The sequence below is a fragment of the Vidua chalybeata genome, chromosome 2, assembly GCF_026979565.1.
Source record: "Vidua chalybeata isolate OUT-0048 chromosome 2, bVidCha1 merged haplotype, whole genome shotgun sequence".
NCBI classification, from domain to species: domain Eukaryota; kingdom Metazoa; phylum Chordata; class Aves; order Passeriformes; family Viduidae; genus Vidua; species Vidua chalybeata.
The window spans coordinates 39,224,090-39,248,649 of NC_071531.1; the positions used below are offsets into that span (position 1 = coordinate 39,224,090).

Below are 24,560 nucleotides of genomic sequence, written 5' to 3' on the forward strand. Positions count from 1 at the left end.
TGTAGAAGCTCTTGGAGGTGCCTGCTCGAGGATGGAATGATCCGGATGAGCCATGCAGAAGCTGCCCTTGTAACTGTGGGAACAGGGATTCGGTGAGTATCCAGGCAAGGGATGTTGTGGCATGGGGATGTTGAGACCAGGTGACGCACAAATATCTTTCTGAAGTGGCTTGGGTATAATTGATCATTTTGGGGACATGGAAACAGAGAGGGTGAGTACTGCTGAAAAAAGTGAGTCCTTTTTTCTTTACCTGCATTGCCATATTGCTAAAAGAAGCTTGGGGGAACTGTCCATATAAATGTAAAAATTCAACAGTTAAATACCAACACTGCTATTCTAGGTATCGTGGGTTTGATGTTTTCCCTTATCATAGGCACATTGTAATTTCCATAACATCCATGTAAAGTGGCCTGAAGCTCCAAAACTGACCTCCTGTGACTCTGAGTCAACAGTGATCCTGCAGTCATCAGCTATCTGCTGGCTCACTTCACAGAGGCACCAACATGAAGCAGTGTGCCCAGTGAGGATGTCTGGTGGAAATTCTAGCTGGCATAAGACTGGAACCCTCCTCTCATCTCCTTCTGAAGCAGGTAGAGTGCTGCTGTGTGCTAGACATCCCTATGGAGTGTTTTGTACCTGAGACTGCTTTACAAGTAGGACAAACCATGGTGGAGCTTGTGCAGCCAGAGTCGCTCACCAGGGATGGATGAGCAACCTGTGGAATGTGGAGGGCAAAAGTGGGGAGTTAGCATCTTCATTTCCCCTCTTCTCAAATTCCCTTTTCCTGGGAGCTGGGCTCCTCACCCAGGCTGGCACTGAGGTTTTATTGGTGTGAGACTGGAATCTAGCTCAGACTGCCACTGCAGGGACTGCTTTTCACAATTAACTGAGAAGACAGGTCTCCAGAGGGACAAAGGGCTTCTCACCAGGAGAAAGAGCTCTCAAAATGTCAGCTCAAAAGCAAATCCTAAGTTGAGAACAAAGAGACTGCTGAGACTGCTGGATGGGTTATGATTTTTAATACTCCAAAGGGATACCTTTCTGAAAAGATTTTTATTAAAAAAAAAAAATCAACCCCCCCCTAAAAAAAAAAAAAAAAACCAAAAAAAAAACCCAAAAAAAACCAAAAACATGAGTGTGAGCAAATCAAATCATGAAGATCCAGTCTTGGCCTAGAAAGAAAAGAGGTAACATGCATGGCCCAGCAACTATCCTAAAACCCCTGTGGCAAGCAATAATCTTGAAAAAGCCAGTGCAAGCTATGTTTTCAATTTATAAATTAAATGTGTTTAAAATTTATGAACTTTGACTGCACGAGTAACTACTTCATTAGACTTTAGGGCTGCATGTTTCCTTGGCTTTTTTCACGGTAAAGTAAAACACATTTCTAATAAACATGGAAAGAGATTCCAAGCTAGAGTCACTACTTTTATGTAAAGGACCCTCCAGACTCATTAAAAAAGTTTACCACCTAAATAAAGCAAGCACATTGTAATTCTTTAGCTCATAAAGTTGGTAATATACAAAGAATATTGGCCTACTCTTACATGTACACCGCTTGGTATCGGTGAAGGACATACAGTAAGGGGTTTACTATGAGGAAATTAGCATATAAAACTATGTTTTGGTAAGTCAGACTGGAAGATGAACTCGAGGGACAAGAGGGTGTAAGTTGGGCTCTGCTCAGATTTGCTGAGTTAGCATGGAAAGTTATATACAGATACTGAGCCAAAGCTGTAGCTGTAACCTAAATCACTCTGTTCCTTCTCGTTTATATCAACTCTTTAGTCCCCTTTGACAGTCAGGGATGGAAATAGGGATGGAGATACAGTGGTCTCTGCACCATGCATTGGCCCATAACATAAGGCTGTGGCTCAAACATCTGGCACCATGCACTTCTTTTTCCCAGCACTGGTGCATCCACAGCTGGAGATTTTGGACTTCTGCCTCAAGGGGAACATGAAAAAAACTGGAAAGATCCAGCTAAGGGCTGCCACCATGGTCCAGCATCTGGAGTGCAGATGCAGTGAGAGTGAGGTGGAAGGAGCATGTTTTTTCCCAGGGAAGGGAAACCCAAAGCAGATCTCCTTGAAGGGCAGGTAAAAAAAGGACAAATCCAAACCCTTCTTGGTCATGTCAGGGGACTTAACAAGGGGCAACAGGCACATGTGGAAGATGGAGATGTTCAGCTTGGCCTTGTCCATCAGATGCTCCAGAGAGGTGATGGTGTCTCCTTGCTTGGCTTTGGCTTTGGCTTTGGCTTAGCTAGATAAGGCTAATTTAATGTCTGGTAATTGTGGTAGTCTTGTTCTGACAGAAAATCAGACTAGGTGAGCTCCAGCAGCCTCATGCAACCAACACTTCTATGATTCTGTGGTTCTTTTTCCCAGAGCAACAGAGAAGCATGTCCCAAACCATCAGCCAGCTCACCTGGTCAGAAGGAGAGGGCAGCTCTCCCCGATGCCATCTCCTGAGGGCTGGTCTCAGCCTAGCACCTAGCACTTACAAGTGTGCATTAGTCTATGCTGGGGTTCAGAACCAAGAGTGCAAACAAACCTGTCAGCCTCAGCTAGCCAGTGTCTTAAAGTCATCGAGATCTGACTTCCATGTGGTTGTGCCTTGCAGTAGTCACAGCTCAGTGTATTTGTGCATGTCAAAGCAGCACACTGGCAGAATCTTGGGTCTTCAAAACTCTTTCAGCAAGAAGTCACTATATTTTCAAGTCCAGTGATGAAAAATCCCTCATCAACTTTTACTCTGCTTTAGCAGACACTTTGGCCTTTATGTGAAGCCTTGTATGTGTAATTTGCATTCAGTTCTCCTCCTGCATTGGAATTAGTCAAATGAGAATCACAGTCTTAGCTTTTTCTGGTTAAAACTCTCCTCTGCAGAAATCCTTTCCTGGGTGTCCTTAGGAAAGTGCCCCCGAGCCTTCCATGGTCTCAAAGTTGACACAGCCAGTTCTCTCCCTGCCTCACAGCTTCTTTCCTTTTAGGCTGCAGGGGTGTTGAAAATAACACTGGAAATCTCACTTCACAGTTTCTTGCATAACAGCAAGCAACAGAAACCACCCAAAAGAGCACCTTTTCCTGAGCCAACTCCCACATGTTTGCAAAAAGGGTGGGGTTGCTGAGCAAACAGACCTGTTCCCTCTCTGATTACTTTGATACTAAGACCATATGGGCCTCCGAGCTGGTTTCTACTCCCTGGAGCTTTTGTTTGTGGATATTACATGTTCCTTTGGAAAAAAAAAAAAAAAAACAAACAACCAAAAACCAAAACCCCAATGATTTTACTAAGTGAAACAAGCAGGTATGGTAGTGCTGCATATGGTGCTAGTAAAATTGTAATAGTGAAAGTTGGCAAGAGTCAAGCAGCCTTTGTATTAATTCTCTGGAGCTTCAGGTAGAGCCTAATGTAATTACTTGCTTTACTTTGTAGCATTTTAAGAGAGAAGTGTGTGTTTTAAAAAGTTATATTTCCAAATAAAATGGTCATGTCTGGAGAAGACAAAGTGCCTGATTCTGGTCCCTCTGAATTCAATAGCAAAACTCCCATTGACTTAGAGTAGGATTAAGTCCCAAATCTAAGAAATAACAGCAAACAGACTTGTGCAGTTTTTTAATTCACTGTCCAGGCTACCAGTTTGTAACTTTTTCCTAATTTTTATCCACTTAAGTTCCAGAAGGCTTGTTTGTCCTCAGCTCCACTCTCTGCATCTGAATATTAGAGCTGATTTTTTTTTTTCACATGAAGACAGCTACTTTGCAGTATCTCAGTGTAAGTGGGTGAGTCCAGAGGTGCTGAATCTCACCCACACAAACACAGTGACTTCATTCAAGAAATAATTGTGTCATGCTTTTCATAGAATAATAGAATATCCTGAGTTGGACAGGACCCACAAGGATCATAGAGTCCAGCTCCTGACCCTGCACAGGACAACCCCAAGAATTACACCATGTCTCTGAGAGCATTGTCCAAATGCCTGTTGGACTCTGTCAGGCTGGTGCTGTGACCATTTCCCTAGAGAGCCCATTCTGGTGTTCAACCACTCTCTGGATGAAAAATCTTCCTAAAACCCAACCTAAACCTGCCCTGACACAGCTTCATTCCATTCCCTTGAGTTCTGTCACTGGTCATCAGTGGGAAGAGATCAATGCCTGCCCCTCTGCTTCCCCTTGTGAGGAAGGTGTAGACCACAAAAAAATGTCAATTATTTCAAAATTCCCCAATTTGTTAAAATTACACAAATTTATTTTTCCTAGGTAGATTCAAAAGCCCTAAAAATTGAAGTCATTGACATTGCTCCAAGAAGAATAAAGTGTTTGAGTGGCTGCTGGGAGGAGCTTTTGATTTTTTCTGACTGTTTATTTTTGTGATCAATTGAGGCATTAACTAGGATTAACTTTCTTGTTGGTAGCAAGCCTGTGAGCTTTAAAACCTGCCTCTAATTAATTGAAATTTATCAATCTATGTTGTTTGCAAACTCTCATCAAAAGTTAGGCAAGGAATAGGTCTTACAGCAGCCTAACCCAAGCAGTTGATAATATTAGTAAAGACTGACCATTTGATCACCAAATTAGAAAATAACATGGATCTATTGCTTTTATCTCTTGGATTTGGTATGTAACATATAAAGACAGCACTGGTGGGAACAATTTTTAACTTGGATGTCCAAAATCATCTTGCTGTACATGTTTTTCTTTAACTAGTTTGTCATTTAAAACTTTTTCCGCAGTAACCTGCTTTCTGGGTACATGTATGTCTTCCTGATTTTCATTTAATGCCTGAATAACAAGGCTGAAATGCACCAAGATCCTTGCTCTGCCTAAATGTTGACTTAAGAATTAGTCCCCAGATCCCCCTCTACAATAAATGGTACATGAAGGAGCCTTCCATGGCCATCTGGTGCCAAACAGAGGCTTCTATCAGCTGCAGTTCACCTTCTCCTATGGTTCCTATGAGGAATGGATTTTCCAGCACTTGGCTCACCCTGTGTTTTCTATTCAGGTGTTTATGGTCTCTAATCAGCACCTAACTTGCCTGTACTGGAGTTTATCCCATTCCTACAGTGGGGTTTTCCTTAGGGCTTCTGCTGGCCTGCTTTCAATCTCTGGGGCCATTGTGCCTCCAGAGCGAGATGGAAAGCACATTTTATTAAATGGACAAAACCCCCACTAAAGCTGCCCTGGCTTTTGGTAATTTCAGTCCAGTAAACCACAGGGCTTATTACTGAAGTTTTCTTATTGATTCTCTACTGCCTCTATAGGAGATTCCCTTACAAGATGAGGGAAACAGTGTCCTGAGCCTGAAGTGGCACCTGCTCCAGCCGAGACTTGTGGGAACCTTCACCTGCCTTGGCTTTGTGTGTCCTTTCTATGAGACCTCCTCCACACCTTAGGAAATGCACCAGCATTGACTCTGGGTGTGACATCTGGGGCTCTCCCACATCACATGGCCTCTAATGACAGATGACACCTTTCAAAGCCAAATACCCTTAGGTGTCCTCCAGGAACCAGGGCCTCACTGCTCTCAGAGTGTTTTGCTTCCTCACATTGGTTTCTTCCCTCCCTCCTCCCCACACCTGGCCTTGTGTAAGGAGGACTATCTCTGAAAATAAATTAAACTGCAGCCGTACACCAGTGCCCTTATTTTTACTAGGAAGCAATATTCACTCCCCTGACGTGTGCCAAGGAGCTGCTGGCAAGCTGGAAGGCTGCACATGTCCTTGGGACTGCCTGTACAAGCAAAAGTTGTTATTATGTGCCTGCAAAAACTTGTGAATATGCTTTGGGAACATGGAAATGCCTGCTAGTCCCTGGGGTTCAGACAAGAAGAACAGAGGAACATAAGGGTCCAAAAATACCCTGCAGGAGCATCCTCCCAGCCAAGCTTTCCACACTGCAAGGCCCTGAACCTCTTTCTCCCTCTCCTCCTGCAAGCCCTGACAGCTGAGAAAGTGTCTGGGAAATAGGAGCTTGGTGACGTTTTTACAAGGATATGTAGTGGTTGGACAAGGAGCAATGGCTTTAAACTGAGAGAGGGCAGGTTTGGATTAAATATCAGGAAGAAATTCTTCAGTGTGGCCATGGTGGGACACTAGAACTGTCCCCAGAGAAGCTGTGGATGCCCCATCCCCTGGAAGGGTTCAAGGCCAGGTTGGATGGGGCTTTGAGTGACCTGGTGTAGTAGAAGGTGTCCCTTCCCATGGCAGGGGGGTGGGAATAAGATGACCTTTAAGGTTCTTTTCATCCCAAACCTTTGTGATTCATTCAGAGCTGTTTTACACGCTGCAAAGGGAAGGATTTGCCTCCACCTGAAGCGCCCATCAGCATTATGGTATCTGCATACAGTGGCAACATCGAGGCAAAACATTTCTGTCAAACCCTTACAGCCCAAGGAAAATGCATTTTTCTATGGAAAGTTTAATGGGAAGAGCTCCTGAGGACATTGCCCTCACAGCCCTGCAGGATGTTGGCTTTCATGAGGAAAGATGTTTTATAGTGGCTGCACTATACTGACCAGGTTTTGCTTCCTGACACTGTACACCCACCACCTTCCACTGGCCAAAAATCCCCAGTTCTCCTTATTGTGTGGGACTTCCCAGCCCAGTGCAGGGCTTGAGGTCCAGGTCCTCCCAAAAACAGTGTCGCCAGAGCAGCAGCTTGCCAGAGGGTGCAAGTGTGGAAAGTGAGAGTGAGTTTGCTTTGTGTCAGTGGTGATTGCTGGCAGCATTTCCGCCAGCTAAATATGGGGGTAGCCACTAAAAACAAATCCCGAAACCACTGAAATTGAGGGGGTTTTGTCTGGTTTCTGACAGAAGCAATAGCTGCCCGCATCAGCTCTGAATAATTTCACGCTAAGTCAAGACGTGCAACAGTCCAAGGTTTGAGAACACGAGAGTTAGCCCAGAACTTTTTCTCAGTTTTGCTTTGAGGTAAGTTGGTGATTCAGAGTGAAACCTGGCTAAAACCATGATGGTTACTTACTTTTAAACTCTCCCCTACCCAGGAACATTTGAGGCACGTAAATGAGACCTCTCTGTGCCCAAAGAAGCTGAAGTTCAGGCAGGAGAGCAAACATCCAAGGAAGGACATGGGGGAAGCTCTATGGGAATCGTAGGTATTTCCCTCAGGCAAGTTTAACATCTCATTTTCTTAAATGTCTCTCATTCATACACACTAAGGAGCAAAGATTTTAAACTAAAGATTTTGGTGCAGCAACTCCCATAAAACCTGGCCATGGCTGGAACCCCATTTCTGCCCACATCCTCGCTGTTGGGTGGAGGTGAGGAAATGTGAAGACGTGTTTGATGGAGTTGCCAGTGGGGGAGACACTTGGCACTGAAGCTTTTGGAAAAAATCAGCTTCCAAGCGCTGTGGTAGGGAAGGTTTTGCATAGGACGCTGCGTGCTTTTTTTTAGGTCCTGGAGTTTCAGGACCTAAAAAAAAAAAAAAAAAGAAAAAAAAAGAAAAAGAAAAAATAGCATTTTCCATCTGATTTCTCCCTCCCTCCTTTACGTTAATCGGCTGTTCTAACTCCGTCCCCTTCCACAAATCTTTCCCGGAGCGTTCGCAAAGGTACGACACAGGTGCTTGCCGCGCACAGCGCCGAAACCCCGTGTTGGGGAGGGATGCGCGGCCGGCCCGCCCCTCCGGGGCCGGTCCCTCGTTGTGACGGTGACCTCTAGTGGCACCGGGAGCCGCCTCTCGCCCCGGGCCGCTCCTTCTCCGGGCGCCCATCCCAGAGCTGCCGCCATTCACCTCTGCAGCTGAGGAAAGGAAGGTGGAAGCAAAATGGACTCTGGGTCTTTCCGCACCCAGGTGCACAGACAGCCGGTCCCTGTAATTTGTGGTGGATGTGTAGTGAGTATATTTCTCCGGCATTAAGCCTGCTTCCCAGGACAGTGGGCAGCAGATTTCACCTCCATTCCAAAATGTAGCATCTGAGGATTAAAATCTATTTTTGCTTTCTCTCCTTTTTCCTAATTTCTTGTTGTAAATCAACATTTCTTTGGCATTGGTGACTATGGAGAGGATGTGGTTTAGGGCTCAAAAGTTCAGTTTCCCTCCATGTCCCCTCCCTACTCCAGATAGGCCCAGAAAGAGAAGAGGGTCCCCTCCTTCTGCTGCACTTCTTCCCACTTCTTTCCAGCACTCTGTTGACACTTTCACACAAGACCAGACCCCTGGACAAAACCAAACCCCTGGGCCAAAATGGGCTGATGAACTCAGCCTCATCTCCTGTCTGGGCATCCTGGGGTGAGAAACCAGTCCCATGTGTCCCTGTCCCATCAACATCTTCCACAGAGGGCAAGGAGGCTTCCTGCCACCCAGGCCAGTTGCTGACACTTCAGCAGCCCCTGTGGTCCCAGGGCCAATGGCTGCTGTATGGAGGAGGAATGCCTGAGCTGGCCTTTGCCATGCTCCATCTGCACCAAGCAGGGCTGTGCCGACTTGTCTCAAATCCACAGGTGATGTGGGATGACACATTTTTCCCCCCTTAACAAAAAATCACTTTTCTTCCCTTAAATGTGGGGGTTTTTCACCAGCTCCTCATCCTGCCTTGCCTGTGCACGGCAGGCTCTGTCATGAGCCCCATACAAGGCTTCACAACTGTTGTGCAGCAGCAATCATGCAGAGATGAGAGCAACCACTTCCTCCCTCCACCACCTCTGTGAATCCACACCAGGACCTGCAGACAGCTCTGCACACCCTCCTCAGCCCAAGCCTGGAGAAACATCTGCCATTAGAAATTCAAAAGTCACTCAGCACTTCTTCCCTGCTGCACCATGCACACACAGGAGTGACAGCAAAGTGACTTTTCCTCTGTGGCCTCTGGAGCATCTTCTGTTGGGAGCAGCAGCATCACTGTGGCTTTGGTAGGCTGTGGTTCCTTCCTGTGCCTCCTGGAAGCCCTGGAGGTGTTAACACATGAGCCCGCTCAACCCGGCATCACCCTGCTCAGGGCTGAGTGCCAAGGCCCTGCAGGCACCCTGCACTCTCAGGAGGCCAGAGAAAGTTCAACACCACCTGAGAAAGGGGCATTTACACCTTGGCAAGCTCCCTTCCTCCAGTAGGAAAGGAAGGAAAGGAATCCCAATGTGCCATCCCACTGTGGCATTGCCCCATGCCACCTGACTCCTCACTGGCAGGCAGGACGGCACATCTCACCCAGTTGCACAGAGGCATTTTAGAGAAGGTTTTCCTACAGGAAACAATCCTTAAGTAAACATTTAGATTGGTCTAAGGACATGGTTTGTCACCTCTTGAGCTGGGTGGCTCAGCAGACATCTATTTAACCTGCCCTCTGGACCCAGTCTCCAATGGCCCAGCAGAGACCATGATTTGTCTGCTCAGGGTTATTTCTGTCACAGAAGCCCACACCCCATGCATGAATTTGCATCTAATTAGCATTAGCATTTGAGTGGAGTTACTCAAGGGCCACAACATAATACCTTTTTTTACCTTGGACTGGTTTCTGATGAAAACCGGGTAATCCAAGTGGTAAGCACTGCCAAGCTTAGTACATTTTACAAGACCTTATCCTTTCACAAGAATTCCATGTGAAGGTACACAACCCCTTGGCCCAGCCAGCCATGGGGAATCTACCCACAGATATGCTCCACCTCAAAAAACAGGATGAAAACATTCACATCTCAAGAAGAAAACGTGTTTCTGAGCATAAAACCACCTTCCCCCTCATCCTCACTTCAGTCAGCCACTAAAAACATTACAAAGATTAATCACATTGTCAATACATATCACACCAGAAAACGTGTTTGTGGTTTTTAAGTAACAGGTCAACCATACAAATCAAATACTGGGAACAACTGTCTGCAAAATAAAAAGTATGCAAGTAGTGAAATTGAGAATGATTTGGTTGTTGGGTGATGCAGCAGCATGAAGCGAGTGGGCAAATGCCCACCTGTGTTGGTGAGTCCAGCTTCAAACCTGGCCACTGAGGGTTTGGTGGGTCACCGGTGCGTGCAGAGCTTGGAAGTGAAGCACAGCTTGCTTTGGCCAGTGGTGAGGCAGTGGGAGCTGAGTGTTGGGAAGCAATGCGTGCCTTCGGGAGGATGGCAGGACTGGCCTCCAGCGGGCCTCCCCTGGCAGCCAGGCTGACATGGCTGTGACCAGACCTTTTGTTCCCTGTAATGAGAAAGAGCTGAAGGCAGAAACTGCTTTTTCACCCCGAGGCATTCCGTCTGCCAGCCATAGCCAGGCTATTAATTCATGAACCAAGTGTGGGTGGGGGGACTGTGCATATCCTTATCTGCACCTTCCGAGGAGTATCAAAGTCAAGCTAGTGAAACTACACTGTCTGCATTTCTAGTAAATAACTAATTGTACTCTTCATAGGGACTGGCATTTATATAAAATTAAAATGATCACTCTATTGTCCCAGAGTAATTGAATGCATTAAAAAAAGCATTCAATTACTCTGAACCAAGAACCAAAAAACCAAAACCAAACCTAATCAAAAGAACACCCAACCAAAAACCAACCAAACAGAAAACCCCACAAATAAGACCACTGCAAAGAGGTGCCTTTGCTCTGTTTGTGAATCGTATGGTCAAAGCCAGCTGAAGTCATCAGATGACTATCACACTGGAGAGATGGGAAATTACTGGTCTCCTTCAAATTTTCCCCATCTCTTGAAAAAAAAATCCCCTTTGTTTCTTACCCTTTTAGAAATATTCTTCCTTATTCCCATTTTCTATCAGCCAAGCTTTAGCTCATTCTGACACCAGCATTTGCAACCAGAGCAGTCACTTCCCCTCCTGAGCAGGGACAGTCACATGGTTATAGGGAGCCTGTGATTGAAGACACACTTAGGAAGAGAGCTGAATTCCTGCTCGCCTGAGGGTAGCCAGCAGTAGATGATGTTGTACCAGGTGTGCTACATGTGATGGTAGCCCTGCTGTAAGAGCTGGGTAAGGAGGGAGATCTGTTCCTGCACTTGAAAATAAATTATTTCAAAGTAGCAGGATTTTAGACATCTTCGAGCTCAGACTTTGTGGGTGTGAAGAGCAAAACACTTGTTTTGTTTTCCGACTGCAGGTCTCAAGATTACCCGTTTTAACAGCACCAAAGTGCCTGGGCTGCTGCAGACTATTAATGCTAGTGGAGAACCAAACAACAACAACTGGTAAGCAGTGGGGATGCTTGGCCCCTGATGGAGAGGAAGTATACCTGCCCCTGCCTTGGAACTGCTAGGGCTTCCCACTTGGGCAAAGCCTTCCCAATAGGAAGGAGCTTAGAGACATGGGCCCTTAAAAAACAATTTTTTTTCTCTCTGTGCTGAGGTCAGGCAGGGACCTCTTTTGGCCTGGCTGAGCTGTGGCTCATGGCTTTGTGGGGTGGCTGAATGTGATGCTGAACAGGCTATACTTCTATGTGTAAAGGAGGGGGTTTGTTTCATGGAAACATCTTCCCTTAAGATAAGATCTAATTCTGTTTTTTTCCTAAAAAAATATTTGTTTTGAGGCAAATTTTCTATATTTCCCATGTACATAAAAAACTCCCCTGAAGATGCAAAAAGCTTGTACCATTTGTTTCTAGTTTTTATGGAGTGCTTGAAGTCTCTCCACTTGCAATTATGCTGACAGATCAAACTCTTCATGATCACAAATTGTTTAAAGCATTAAGCATCACATGTAGCTACAGTACAGCCAAGAGACTCAAGTGTTTTCAATAAGCATTAGCAGCTAAAATGTTGCAGTTTCCATGAATACATTACAAGTGAAACCCCAAGAAGCGAAACTTCCTCTATGAAGAAAGAATTTGGAAAATATATTCCCAGGCATGTAAGGGAGGAGACCAACCTCAACGTTGACTCAGGAGACAAGACTGAAGAAGCAAAGGCATGTAATAAACACATTAAAACAGTATTTAGCCAACAAACCTTGAAAACTACTATTTAAGGTGGAAAGGATCTGTCTGGTCTTACAAGTAAGCCCTAAAAGGTAAAATTTGATGGCTGCAAAATAAATTCTTCCATATAATTCAGACCTTTACAGCCTGTCCAAAATTCAATCTCATTGAATGCTTAGGTTTAGGTGAATCTGCATTATGCAGTACCTTTTTCTTATGTAGGCACAAAGAGTTGCAACACAGCAAAGAGAAAAGGAGCAGGAGTGGAAGGTTTGGTGAAGTCTCTTGCCCATTGCAAGTGGAATTCAGGGGAGATCTGCTAGGGAAGGGAGCTGCAGAGAAATGTAAACCCAGGCCCTACACAGGAGCAAAAACAACACCCAAGAGCCATGTAGAAGTTCTGGCCCTATAAATTAAGATCTTCCTGCATTAGAAGTGTCTGTCCCAAAGCAGCCCAGGTCCCGTGCAGACACGCAGCACGTGCAGGGTTGTGTGACAGCCCTTAGCTGGGTGACTGCTGGCTGCTTCCTCCTGGGACTGCGCCCTGCTTGTGCTCGGCGCCGCGTGGGCCACTCTCTGCGAGTGAATCATTGTTGTGGTGCAAACAGATTTGTCTCTTTGCTCTGCCCTCACCGGGTCTAGGCAGCAGTAGCCACAAAAGCCAGACTTCACTCTGATCACCACTGGTAAGGGAAGCCTTTATTAAGAAAGGTGTTCATTAACAAATGTTTTTATTCCACAACAAGCTGGTCCCACCCTCTCCCAAAAGCCACAGGATTCTGCAGGATTAGGGTTGAGGAGGTGGAAATACACAGAGGTGCTGAGTGCTCGGGGCTGGCTCTGTACCTGTTGCAGGCACCCTTTAAGCAAGCAAGAGCAAACCACTCTGAAAAAAAAAAAAATGAAGTGCCAAGATCTCCAACTATTCGCTGCTCACCTAACTTCTGTGAGGTTTCCTTTCCCACAATAAAGCACAGAGCACCCTGCTCTCTCACATGCAAATGCTGGGGAGATAAATCAGCAGACAAAGCTGAGGCATTGAGGTTGGTGCATTGAGTGCATAGGCAGGTCCAAAGGGTGAGGGTCAGCAGGACAGGTTCTAGTTGAAGGCCAGGAACTCATTGTGTGCCCCAGGGGTGAATACTGGCTCCAGTCCTGTTCAATAGCCTCATTAATGACACAGACAGAGTAGCAGAGGGCACCCCCAGCACATTTGCTGGTGACACCAAGCTGGGCAGAGTGGCTGATATGCCACAGAGTCGAGCTGCCATCCAGGGGGACGCTCACAGGCTGGAGAAATGGGCTGGCAGGAATTTCATCAAGTTTAGCAAGAACTGCAAAATCCTGCACCTACAGAAGAACACCCCCAGGCACCACTACAGGCTGGGGGCCAACCAGCTGGAAAGCAGCTCTGCAGGGGAAAGGACCTCAGGATCCTGGTGGACACCAACCTGAACACGAGGCACCAATGTGCCCTTGTGGCATAGAAGGCTGATGACATCCTGGGGTCCCTTAGGCAGAGTTGCCAGCAGGTTTGGGGAGATGTTCCTTGCTCTCTGCTCAGCGCTGGTGGGGGCACAGCTGGAATCCTGGTTTGGTTCTGGGCTCCTCTGTACACAGAGACACAGACATACTGGAGAGAGTCCAGCAAAGGGACACAAAGATGATGAAGGGACTGGAGCAGTCTCCTGAGAGGAAAGGCTGTGACTGTTCAGCCTGGAGAAGAGAAGGCTCAGGGGGTGTCAGGGTCAGCTGGTGAGACCCCAACAGTGTGAAAGTCCTTTTCCCAACCCGTGCAGCCAAAGAAGGAGCCTGGAATGCGTCCGATTGCATTTTCAAGGTTTATTTCTTCTTATCTATAACATTTTTTCTCTGACCTGCTGAGCTCTGTCCAGAAAGGAAGCCATGGCCATCTGCTGTGAGCCTCAGGCGGCTCCCACATTATATACTCAAAACTATGTGTAGTGTGTTTATAATTTCTTTACCAATACCTATGACCTATGTTATACTGTGAATCTCTACCTTGAACCAATAGAAAAGTGTGACCGTCACACCAAGACATGGAGGACAAGAAGAAGGGAAAGAAGGCCAGGACACGCCCAAATTCCTCCATCTTGACCCCCTGAATTATATTCTAAAAAAACCCAAATTTCTACTTTTCTACCCTATGTTAATTCAAATATCACACTACTCAAACCCCTGTGGCTTGTAATTCTTCATACAAAGCTGGCAATTTTTCCCACAGGCTAAAATCGGAGCCACAGCTGCTTTTTACTTCCTGCCAAGGTCTCCGAGACCCCTGCCAGGATCTCGAGACAGCCAGAGCAGCCAGAGGGATGTCCTGGACTCCGACAAGGGGGATCTCAGTGATGTGTATAAATTCCTGCAGGGAGGGTGCAAGCAGGACAGTAGTGGTGTCCAGTGACAGGATCAGAGGCAACAGGCACAACCTGAAACACAGTAGAACATCAAGAACACTTTTTCACAGTGAGGGCAACTGAGCACTGGCACAGGTTGCCCAGACAGGTTGTGTCTTGAAGATATTCACAAGATGTCTCAACACAGTCCTGAGCAATCAGGTCTGGGTGTCTGCTTTAGCAGTGTGGTCAGCCCAGCTCCTCAGAGGTCCCATCCAATCTTCCACTCTGTGATTCTCTGAGGCACTGGTGCATGGAACAGAGCACCCCATGGAAACGCTCATAGGATGCTAATTTTTGCCATAGAATTTACCTGGTATGTGTTAAACATGGCCCAAACCTGGTCATAACATGGCCTAAGCATTGACCACAAAGAATTAATGGAAAAGACTCACAAGTTACAAAATATGAGGGTGCCCTGCCAAAAGAAATTGTTGTATAGGATCGTAGAGATCCAGACTGAATTAAGATGTGCATTTTTGGCACTTTTTCTATTATGAACACTCATTTTTGTGTTTTGTGATCATCTTCTACATCGGTTGTTTCTGCTCATGTTGTAGCTATAGGTTACAAATTTGTGTGTGCACATATAGCATTTGTGACCCTGGCATAAGAAAAAAACAGATAAAAATAGGACCTCAGTTCTCCAAATTTGCCTTACGATTGTATTTTTTTAATAAGCATTTAAACAATGTTTTTAACCACAGAAATCAGATACCAAGAAAACTTTCATCTTATTCCTGCAAAAGCAAAATGGAGTTTCTAAGTCATAGCACAGCGTGGGAGAAAGTGTGTTTCATGCTCAGTGGAGGAAGTTATTTTAGTATGTGAATTTCACTGGTATTTCTCCTGCTAAGGTGCCCTGACCCTCTTGACTAAGAGCTGCCCCTGTTAACAGAGCTACCCCCTCTCTGCAGCCAGGCTTAATGAAGCCATAGGCACATGGAAATAGTGGTGGTTGCATGGCCCACACACAGGGCTTCATGCCCACATTTTGGGACTGGAGTCAAGGGAATATGGAAGGAAGCAGGTCCCAAAGCTGCTGCCATGTTGTGCTCCACTGCCCAGGATGTTGAAATGAGCTGTGCCACCCCTCTGACTGTCGTGACTTGGTGCTGCACGATCATTTCCAGAGCTGGTGCTGTGTGTGCAAAACAAAATCAGTCATATCATGCAGAAGCAGATTTCAGCTGCTTTGTTATTCAGTATTTCCCACTTAGATTTAGAGCCAGAGTAGGTTTCAAACATATCAAAACTCCAGTAATTGTTTTCTTCAGATTTTTATCACAAATTGGTAGGTATCTTCAGATTTTTATTCGTCTACAATTCCCATCATATCAAGTTGAAGCATCTAAAACATTGTCCTCCCCACACAGTTGCTGTTAGTGAATGGTACAGAAGAATGTCAAAATCAGGGATTCTCCTAATTTCTGCTCTACTGCCAGATGAGTAATGGTGACCTGGGATGCAGGGGCTGAGCTGTGGAAAATCCCTGCCTGTTTCTTCAAAACTGAAAGTACCTGGAGATTTTTGTGTCTACACTCAAAACTTCCTGAAAATGTTTTGCACTAGAAGGGAGAAAATGTAACCAAAGCCAGTGGGGAAAGCAAAAAGGGAGAGGCAATGATGATATAATGGAAAGGGGAGGCACAAACTTTCTGCTGTCTCTCTGTGAAGGGGCTGTTACCTCATTTGTTATGCTGCCTTGCTCTCAGAAAGTCCAGCTCCAAATCATCTCTCAACTCTGGGAAATCCCAGCAGATATAAACAGCTACCTGAGGGTGGCTTTGCACCCGAAGAAGCAGCCCTGGAGGAAGCGCAGTGATGGATCTCCTGGCACGTGCCTGCCGGTGCAGCTCCTTCTGAGCTTCCCTCGCCAGCCACAGCCACATCACGGCTGGGCTCACCTGATGGCCTCAAGGACCTGATCCCAGAGGAGCTGCAGCCTGGCTTTTCTGCTGGGCTGGGAAGCAACATCCATGGCAAGGTCTCCAGCAGCAAAAGGAGGCTGCAGGGAGCCTTCATGGGATGGCAGAGAGTGGTGTGCTCTGAGGATGATGTGAGAAGAGCCACAGTGACTCTGAAGTGCACATCTGTTCTGAAATACCCAACATCTGGCTCTGGATGTAGCATGTGGTGGCTGCCAGGGTTAAGGACCATGATACACATTTCAGGAGAGAGACCCTCCATGCTAAGTGTCTGCACAGGACTCCCCCAGAAGGTGTCCCCTGTGCTCTGGCTGGGTCCCTGGCAGCAGGGACACCCTGGGACAGCAGGTCCCGCTCACGCTGGATGGATACCTGGGCTGTGGGACTCTGCTTGCTTCCTGCCATGCCCAAGGAGGTGTCATTATGCAAACATGGACACAACAGAAGAAAGCTTAGACCCAGCTTTGAAGTTGAATCTCACTCTTCAAATCCCACACTTCATTCCACTGGGCTCAGTTAAGGGCAGTATTTCTTAAATGGGATAGCTGCAAACTGGGGTGGACAGGGCTTCTCTACCCTGTCTGAGGGGAGATCTCGTTTCAGCTCACCCAGTGTTGCAGAGGCAGGGAGCAGATCCCCCCAGGTGGGAAGAGGATCCCCTCAGTCCCTTGCCCCATCCGAAAGGGCCTTGCTGCTGTGCAGTGTGGAGTGGTGCAGCCGTGCTGGGCTTGCTGGAGCCGTGCAAACGGGTGGAGCTGGGCTGCACTCCCGTAGCGCAGCACCTGCTGCACACAGGGCAGGAGCGTGTTTTGCACAAAAGAAGAACCCACTTCCTTTGTTCTGCACTGCAAAAAGAAAAATAAAATCAGGTGGAGAGCATTGCTTTCCCTCTGTCTTATTCCCAAGGCAGTGTGCACAGTTGTCACCCTGGACATGGCTGTCACCCAGAACTTTGAGCTCTTCCATCTGTTTTCGAGGCTGGTGGTGCCACTTGGGTCATCTCCCTCCTCTGCGCAGGGGCTGGGACCTCGCCGATCCTCCTTTATCCAGGCCCCCTTTGACACAGCGCCGGCACTTCCCCGCTCCCTTGGGCTCCATGAGAAGTCTTCCATCCCCAGGCAGGTGGCAGCTGCTGGGTCATCAGGACGTGATTGCTCTTCTGGGATCTGCAGCTCTCTTTTCAGAGCCTGCGTGAGCGCAGAGCCCAGGGGACAGGAGGGGTTGTACAAAGGGCCCGTTTGACTGCTCGGAAAAGTCCTGGGCATGAATTTGCATCACGAACCTCCCTGTCCATCCCTGCCAAGCACTGGTGATTCCGACCGGTCCGAGGCGCTGTGGGCGCCTGGGTGGAAGCCAATGGCATTTTGCTGAGCTTCATCCAAATTTATTTCCTTGACAGTGTTAATTTGTGGAGATAAAACTCTCATGTGGGAGACTGTTATGAGGGTGGGCAGGAGCTTTGCACAGTCAGTGCCACAGTGCCCCGAATCGATGAGACCAGTATTTGTCTCAGATGCAGCTGTTTGTCGTGCAGTGCTTTAGGGAGATGAAAGGATCCACTCGCTGGTGTGGGCTCAGGATTTCTGTAGACGTGACACTTCTCTAATGTTAAATCCATTGGCTGTTTTCACCATCACGATGAAACAGCTCAAGAACATTTGAACCCCACGCAAGTCTGATTAGCTTAACTCTTGACAGATGTGCAAGTAGAAAACCCCTATTTTACTAGGGAATATTTTTAATAATTTACTCAGCAGCTATTCTGTTATTAGCTGACCTTTCCCTCCGTGTAATATAAACCCTCGAGCAACAAAAGTATCTTCATTAACAGATGCTTGTTAGCCAATTTTCACTATTAGTCTTGCTAGGTACCTTCAACTTCTAGTAAATTCATGACAATAATGTGTAATTTCTATACAGATGACTCACAGTACATGAGTACACAGATTAGTACTGAGTCTAATGTCGCTGTTTTAAAACATTAGAAATATTATGCAATTAAATAATTAGTTGAGCTTTACCCACCCAGAGGGAAATATGGAAGTTTAACTTAACTGTAATCTTAGCCTTTGTATTTTTTGGCTTTAGTTTTTCAGTAGCATCCCAAACGCCCCGTGATGGGAATTTCCTGGTTTATTGGGAATTTTTTTTGAGGGATAAAACCAGACACCAGCAAGATCATCAACCACCACCACCACAAAAAAAAAAAAAAAAAAAAAAAAAAAAAAAAAAAAAAAAAAAAAAAAAAAAAAAAAAAAAAAACCCTGCAAACCTTAGAACCATTTTAAAAAGCATAAAAATTCCTCTTGGGCTTTGAAAACCCTAGTGGTCTCCAGTAAAAAAACCACCATGGTCATAGGTGCTGCTGGTCATAGGGCAGGCTGCGCTTCTGCAAACATTTTGGGAGGTGCTGGGAAGGAAAGTACTCTCTCCATGCTGTAAGACACACACATACGGGGCTGAGGGATAAATCACAGCCCTCCACTGCTCAGCACTCTGTGGGAACAGAGCCCGCTGTGACAGTTCCAGCTGGGACAAGGGGCTTTGCCCCACTTTCACCAAACAATATGTCATCTTAATAACAAAAATATTCTTCCATTAAGGGCAAATTGTTTCATTGAACTTAATCTCTGCTCTAAGGAGCCGTGCCTGGTGATGTCTCTATGTGTGTGTGAAAGGCAAATCTGGGTTTCACCATAAGCACAGCATGGATTGCACTGGCCACAAGCACAATAAGCTCCTTTGAAAATTTGCCACAACTTTATTGTAAAATCTGCCGTGGTCCGATCGTGCTGCCGCGGCCATGTGCGTGTGCCCGGGCTGAGCACTCTGGACCGCACGTGAACCAGAGCTGAAGTTGTTTTCATCGCTCAGTTGCATTTTACATCCTTGTAGAAGTTTTCAGAGTAAAACCCCAAGTCGGCTCAGATGTCGGGAGCGATTGCCGCGCAGGTACAGTCATTTATCTTCTCCAGTACAGCCACTACTGAGAATATCCCCCGCGGCGGCAGTGTGCCTCTCACATACCGAAAGAAAAAAAAAAAAAAGCCCCACCCAGAAAGAACACAGTTTTACTAACCCTAAGGAAAAAAAAAAAACCCAACAAAAAACAACAAACAAAAAAACCCCAAATCTCACAGTGCTTTTATAATGTGAGCGAATCCCGGGAGGCGCTCACACGGCCGGGGAGCCCGAGTGCCGGACGCGGGCAGGAGGCTCCGCGCTCGCCGCCCCCCAAAAGTCGGGCGAGAGGAGGAGGAGGAAGAGGAGGAAGAGAAGAAGGCGGCAGCACCGCCGCACTCAGGTTGGAGCCCCTGACCTCCCTTTCGTGCTTTGACCGTCCCAGTCCCTCGGGGTCCGCGCCGCCGGGGACGAGAGGCAGCGCTGCGCCCGTCCCGTCCCGACCCGTCCCGGTGCGGCGGTGCTCGGAGCGGAGCCCGGCGGCGGGAAGCGGCAGCGTGCGGTGAGCGGCGTGGAGGACACGCGTCCCGGGAGCTGCTGCAGCCCCGCAGCCGAGGGGACACCGCTGTCACCAGGCATGAGCGCGGATCCCGTGCCCAAAGCGGGGCGAGCGGCGGGAGAGCGTGCGGGGACCCGGGATTCGGTGCTGGAGTGTTCCCAACTCCCTGATCGGACGAGCATGGGTCACGGGATTTTTGGGGAAGGTTGGGGATTTTTTTGTGGAAGGCTAGGTTCTTTCCTCTCTTTGAATTTTTTTTCAGTTTTGCTGCTGCTTTGGTCCTACCCGAGGGTTACGAAAGTGCTCCTCAGCACTTCTGCCCGCCGGTCCCCCAGCCCTCCCAGTCCCCGGCCCCTCCATTTTTTCTCAATGAAGCTCCAGATTCCCCTCGCAGTAACGAGTAAATGATATCATTGCCACCAGATGAGTTTGGGACCTTCCTCGTGTGACAGGCAATTCCCCCTCCCAGCACCTCCAGTCCTTTCTCATATTGATTGGACTTGTGAAAAAACAAAATTAAGAGCAGCCCGTGATAAGAAAAGGAGAATGAGTCACAGCCACTGTTGAGATGCTCTCACCAAAATCACAAGAGAAGCATTTTTCCAAATGACTCGAGCTGTGTGCTGCTGGGGGGCGGGGGGCGGGGGGGGGCCGGCTGGAGTAGGGGACAGTGCTTTTGCTTTGTGATGAGGGCCAGCTCTAAGGGTGCCACTCCTGTTATCAATAAGCTGCAAGTTTCATGTCTATTCTTATTCCAAGGGAGAGAGCAAGAGCTCGTGAGGCACCGTGGAAATGGCTCTTGTGGAAGACGTGTTCCTGTTCACCAACCTCACCTCCAGCAACCAGAGCAGCTGCAACGTGCACAACCACCACTTCTCAACCAAAGTCACCTTCTCCCTTTTCTACATCATCCTGCTGGTGTTTGGTGCCTGTGGGAATGTCCTGGCCCTCTACATCACCTTCCAGCGCAGGAAGAAGAAACTCAACTCCACCAACCTCTACCTGGTGAACCTGGCCCTCTCTGATGCCCTCTTCACCCTGGCACTGCCAGGCAGGATTGCCTACTACATCCTGGAGTCTGACTGGCCCTTTGGGGACTGGTTCTGCCGGATCACAGCTTTTATTTTCTACATGAACACCTATGTGAGCATCTACTTCATGACCTGCGTGAGCGTGGACCGCTACGTTGCCGTGGTGCGCACCAGGCACCCCGGCAGGATTCGGAAGATGAGCCGTGCCAGGGGCATCTGTGTCCTCATCTGGTCCTTGGTGTTCCTGCAGACAGCTCCGCTGCTCCTGCGGCCCATGACACGAAGGATGGGAGACAAGCTGACATGCATGGAGTACTTCAACTTTGAGGAGATTCCCAATCTGCCCTACCTGCTCCTGGTGGCCTGCATGCTTGGCTTCTTCCTGCCTGTGGGCATCATCTTGGTGTGCTATGTGAGGATCAACCTCAAGCTCTGCCAGACAGCCAAGGAGAACCCGCTGACAGTGAAGAATGGGCACCACCACAGGGCCTTCACTGTCATCCTGGTGGTTCTGCTGGCTGTCCTGCTCTGCTTCAGTCCCTACCACCTCAACATTGTCCAATTCATGGTCAGGAAAATCCTCTACCAGCCATCCTGCCGTGAGCAGCAAGCCTTCAAGATGTCCCTGCAAATCACTGTGGCGTTCATGAACCTCAACTGCTGCATCGATCCCATCATCTACTTCTTCGCCTTCCGGGGCTACAAGCGGAGGCTGCTCCGCCTCTTCAGGAACAGCGGCTCCCTGGCCACCTCCTCCACTGCCAAGACCCCCTCGGAGAGCAACAGCAACAGCCAGCCGCCCGGCTCCAGCTCCGTCTAGCAGCACTAGCCCCTCCCTTTTGCCCTGGCCGGTGACTTATGGACCATCCCTGATGGCGGGAGGCGGAGTCGAGCTGCAGGACCAGCACCTTCAACAGGCTCTATCACTTCCCTGCCTGGAGCCAGGGGCTCTCTCAAAGCCAACCCGTCAGGGACAAAGCCCTGCCTGGCTCTGCATGCCTGGCTCTGCATGCCTGGCTCTGTGCTCAGCGCTGCTGCACCTGCCAGCCTGGAGCACGGAGAGGCACCTTTTCACCCCAGCCCCAGAGGAGGCAGCTCGTGCAGCTGCTCTGTCTGGCAAACCCAGCTGGAGGTTTCCCAGCACTGCACTGCACCTCTCTCCCATGCCTGTCCGCACCCCCTGTGGGGCTGAGGTGTGCTGGTAACCCCATGGATGTCCCTCTGTCCCCTTCCCCTGCACTGCCCCTGGAGCACTACAGCAGGATCCCTGCATGCTTCAGGGCAGACAGCATGGAGGAGATGGACTCAGGACTCCAGGAAAAGGCTGGGATGTTATTTGCATGCAGAAGATGGCCTATAGCTCCTTCTCCACACCAACAAACAACAGCTCTGCTGTCTGCCTGCCCAGCATCCCGCTCCTTCACCAGGGCTCTGCATGGGGCAAGCAGTAAGTGTGGGGTGTGTAGGAGATGCTGGAAAAGTCCTCTTCTAAGGAAGAGGTGTCAGGATGTGAATCTGTAGAGCTCCTGGATGTGCTGCTGCCTACATTCACCATTTGGGTGACTGCTTTTTCCCCAGGGGGCCCTTCCCCACACTTGACCACACTGCAGTTGCCCTGGGACCCACTGCTAAGAAGGGGATCATAGGGATGGCCTGGATCCCAGCCCAGCTCTAAGGCTGCAAACCTCCTCTGGATGTACTCATGGGGCAAGCCTTCCCATTACTCCTTAATTTGCAGGGAGTAGAGAAATAGGGACAAGAACTGAGGGTGGCCTTTTTTGACCTTGACCGACCTTGAAGCTGGTGCACTGAGGAGTCTGAGAGCCCTGCTAAGGGAGGTTGCTTGTGATTATTGCTAGAGCAAGAGAAGGAGCCCTAGGACATCAGGTTCCTGCTGAGGTTTGTGCCTCTCAGATGAGGAGAAAGTTGGCAGGAGCTGAGGAGCAGGAGCCTCCTCAGATCTTTGCTGAAATCACTAGACTATGATAAAAAACCCACACATGGGATTTCACAGTTCCTGGCATATCTAGTCTTTTGTTTGAAGTTGGAAGGGACAGATACACACTGAGACATTAAAAGGGAAAAAAAAACCTGCTTATTTTACTGAAAAGTATACCTGAAAAGGTTTCATGAACAGACACTTTTGGTTAATACAAATAATTCTTTAAGGTTATAACCTTTTTTATGCCTAGAAAGTTAGTAATAGTCACATACAGCCCTTTATTGTTTTAAATGCACATGAACGAGCTTTTGGACAGTGATGGTTTTACTTATGGTATGGGTCTGAAGGCTAAAGGCATGCTGAAGGCCGACAAAGAGGGATGTCTCAAATAACTCGGGTGGGAAACAAACTCCAGTAGGTCCTTTCTGGAGGCTGAGCCCTCTTCAAAGCAGGTTCAACCTCAGTGCTGACCTGCAGAGGGCCTTTGTCCTGAAAAGCATATTACAGTGGACAAGAAAGAGCTGGGAGGATATCAGTGGTCTGAACACCCTTGAAGGAGTCTGCTAGGTTGGTAGTTGCTTTACAGTTACATTGCCCTATTAATATGTCTGGGAAGTGATGGCTGGAAGGGAATCTCTGCATCACCTCATCCAACAGCCCTCCCAAAGCAGGACTGTGGCTGGCACAACGTCAGGCTGGACATGGCTTCATGCAGACAAGGCTTAGAAACTCCAGGCAAGGTGGGTCCCCTTGCTGAGGTGACAGTTCCCACTCTGCATTGCCCTCTGGATAAAAACATTTTTCCCACTGTCATGTATGAACCTCCCCATCCACAGGTGGTGGCTGTTGCCCCTAACATCACCTACTCATGCTATGAAGAGCTCTGCCATCTTTGTAACTCAAATTCCACAGGACTGTGTTGGGGGCTGCCAGTGGTTCGTAGCTATTGGTTTCCATGTGAACACCAGAGCAGGGGTCTGCAGCAATGGCCAACTCCTACTCAAGATCAAGACATTGAGACATTTTGCCAAGCTGCAGCCCACAGCTGAGAAAAAGCCAATCTATGACCAAGCCTTCTCAGGAAAAGGTGGAGTATAAACATAACCATTTGCTCCTTATTGGACTCTGTTTTTCTCAGAAGTACTTTATTAAGAAAGGTACCTCCACCTCTTGCCACCAGTAGGAGCCTTTGGAGTTGGGTGCCGTGCTGCAAAATGCAGGAGGGATCTGGCCTTCCTCCTCTGGATGGATACCAGCCTCGGCTACTTTGCTTCTGAAAGTACCAGCCTGGGGACAGCAGGCAATTAGCTGGAGCTGAGGGAATATCCACAAGATGGAGAAGGGAGGGACTTGGGCAGAGTGGTCAAGAGGAATCTGGGCAAAGGAGAACTCTAATGAACCCTCTCTTGTCCAGATTAGCTTGCCCACCTGCAGGTGATCCCTGTCTGCTTGAAAAGGATCATTTCTCTAAAACTGAAGAGAAAGCATACACAGCATTTTGTCTAGAGGCACAGTAACATTTTCCTACACTTTGCCATTCACTTGTTCAGTCCAAGATCCTCGCATGATTCTTGCTGTACCCTGCTAGCCCAGCAGCTACCGTCCGCTGCCATGCTTCAACCCACCAGCGATCCCTTGGAATCACAAAAACGCAGAAGCACAGAATCATTTAGGTCGGAAAAGACCTCTGAGATAACTGGGACCAGCCATTAACCCAGCACTGCCAAGGCCACCGCTAAACCATGTCCACAAGTGCAGCACCTGCCTGTCTTTTAAATACCTCTCGACCGGCTCCGCCTGGCCGCTGCTCCTGCCTTGCCCCCGGCTCCCCGGGCGCAGACCCCCGAAGCCCCCGGCTGGGGGTACCGGTGGCGGAGGGAGCCCCTAGGGCGCAGTGCCCGCCCCG

At 48.1% G+C, this 24,560-nt stretch overlaps 1 protein-coding gene across 1 annotated transcript; it reads left to right on the forward strand.

Annotated features, from left to right (window-relative positions):
- The first annotated feature begins 20,473 nt into the window (after positions 1 to 20,473).
- On the forward strand, positions 20,474 to 21,532 carry LOC128784579 (G-protein coupled receptor 183-like). Its single transcript, XM_053936333.1, has one exon. The coding sequence runs from the start codon at positions 20,474 to 20,476 to the stop codon at positions 21,530 to 21,532; it is 1,059 nt and encodes a 352-aa protein (XP_053792308.1).
- Positions 21,533 to 24,560: the final 3,028 nt, after the last annotated feature.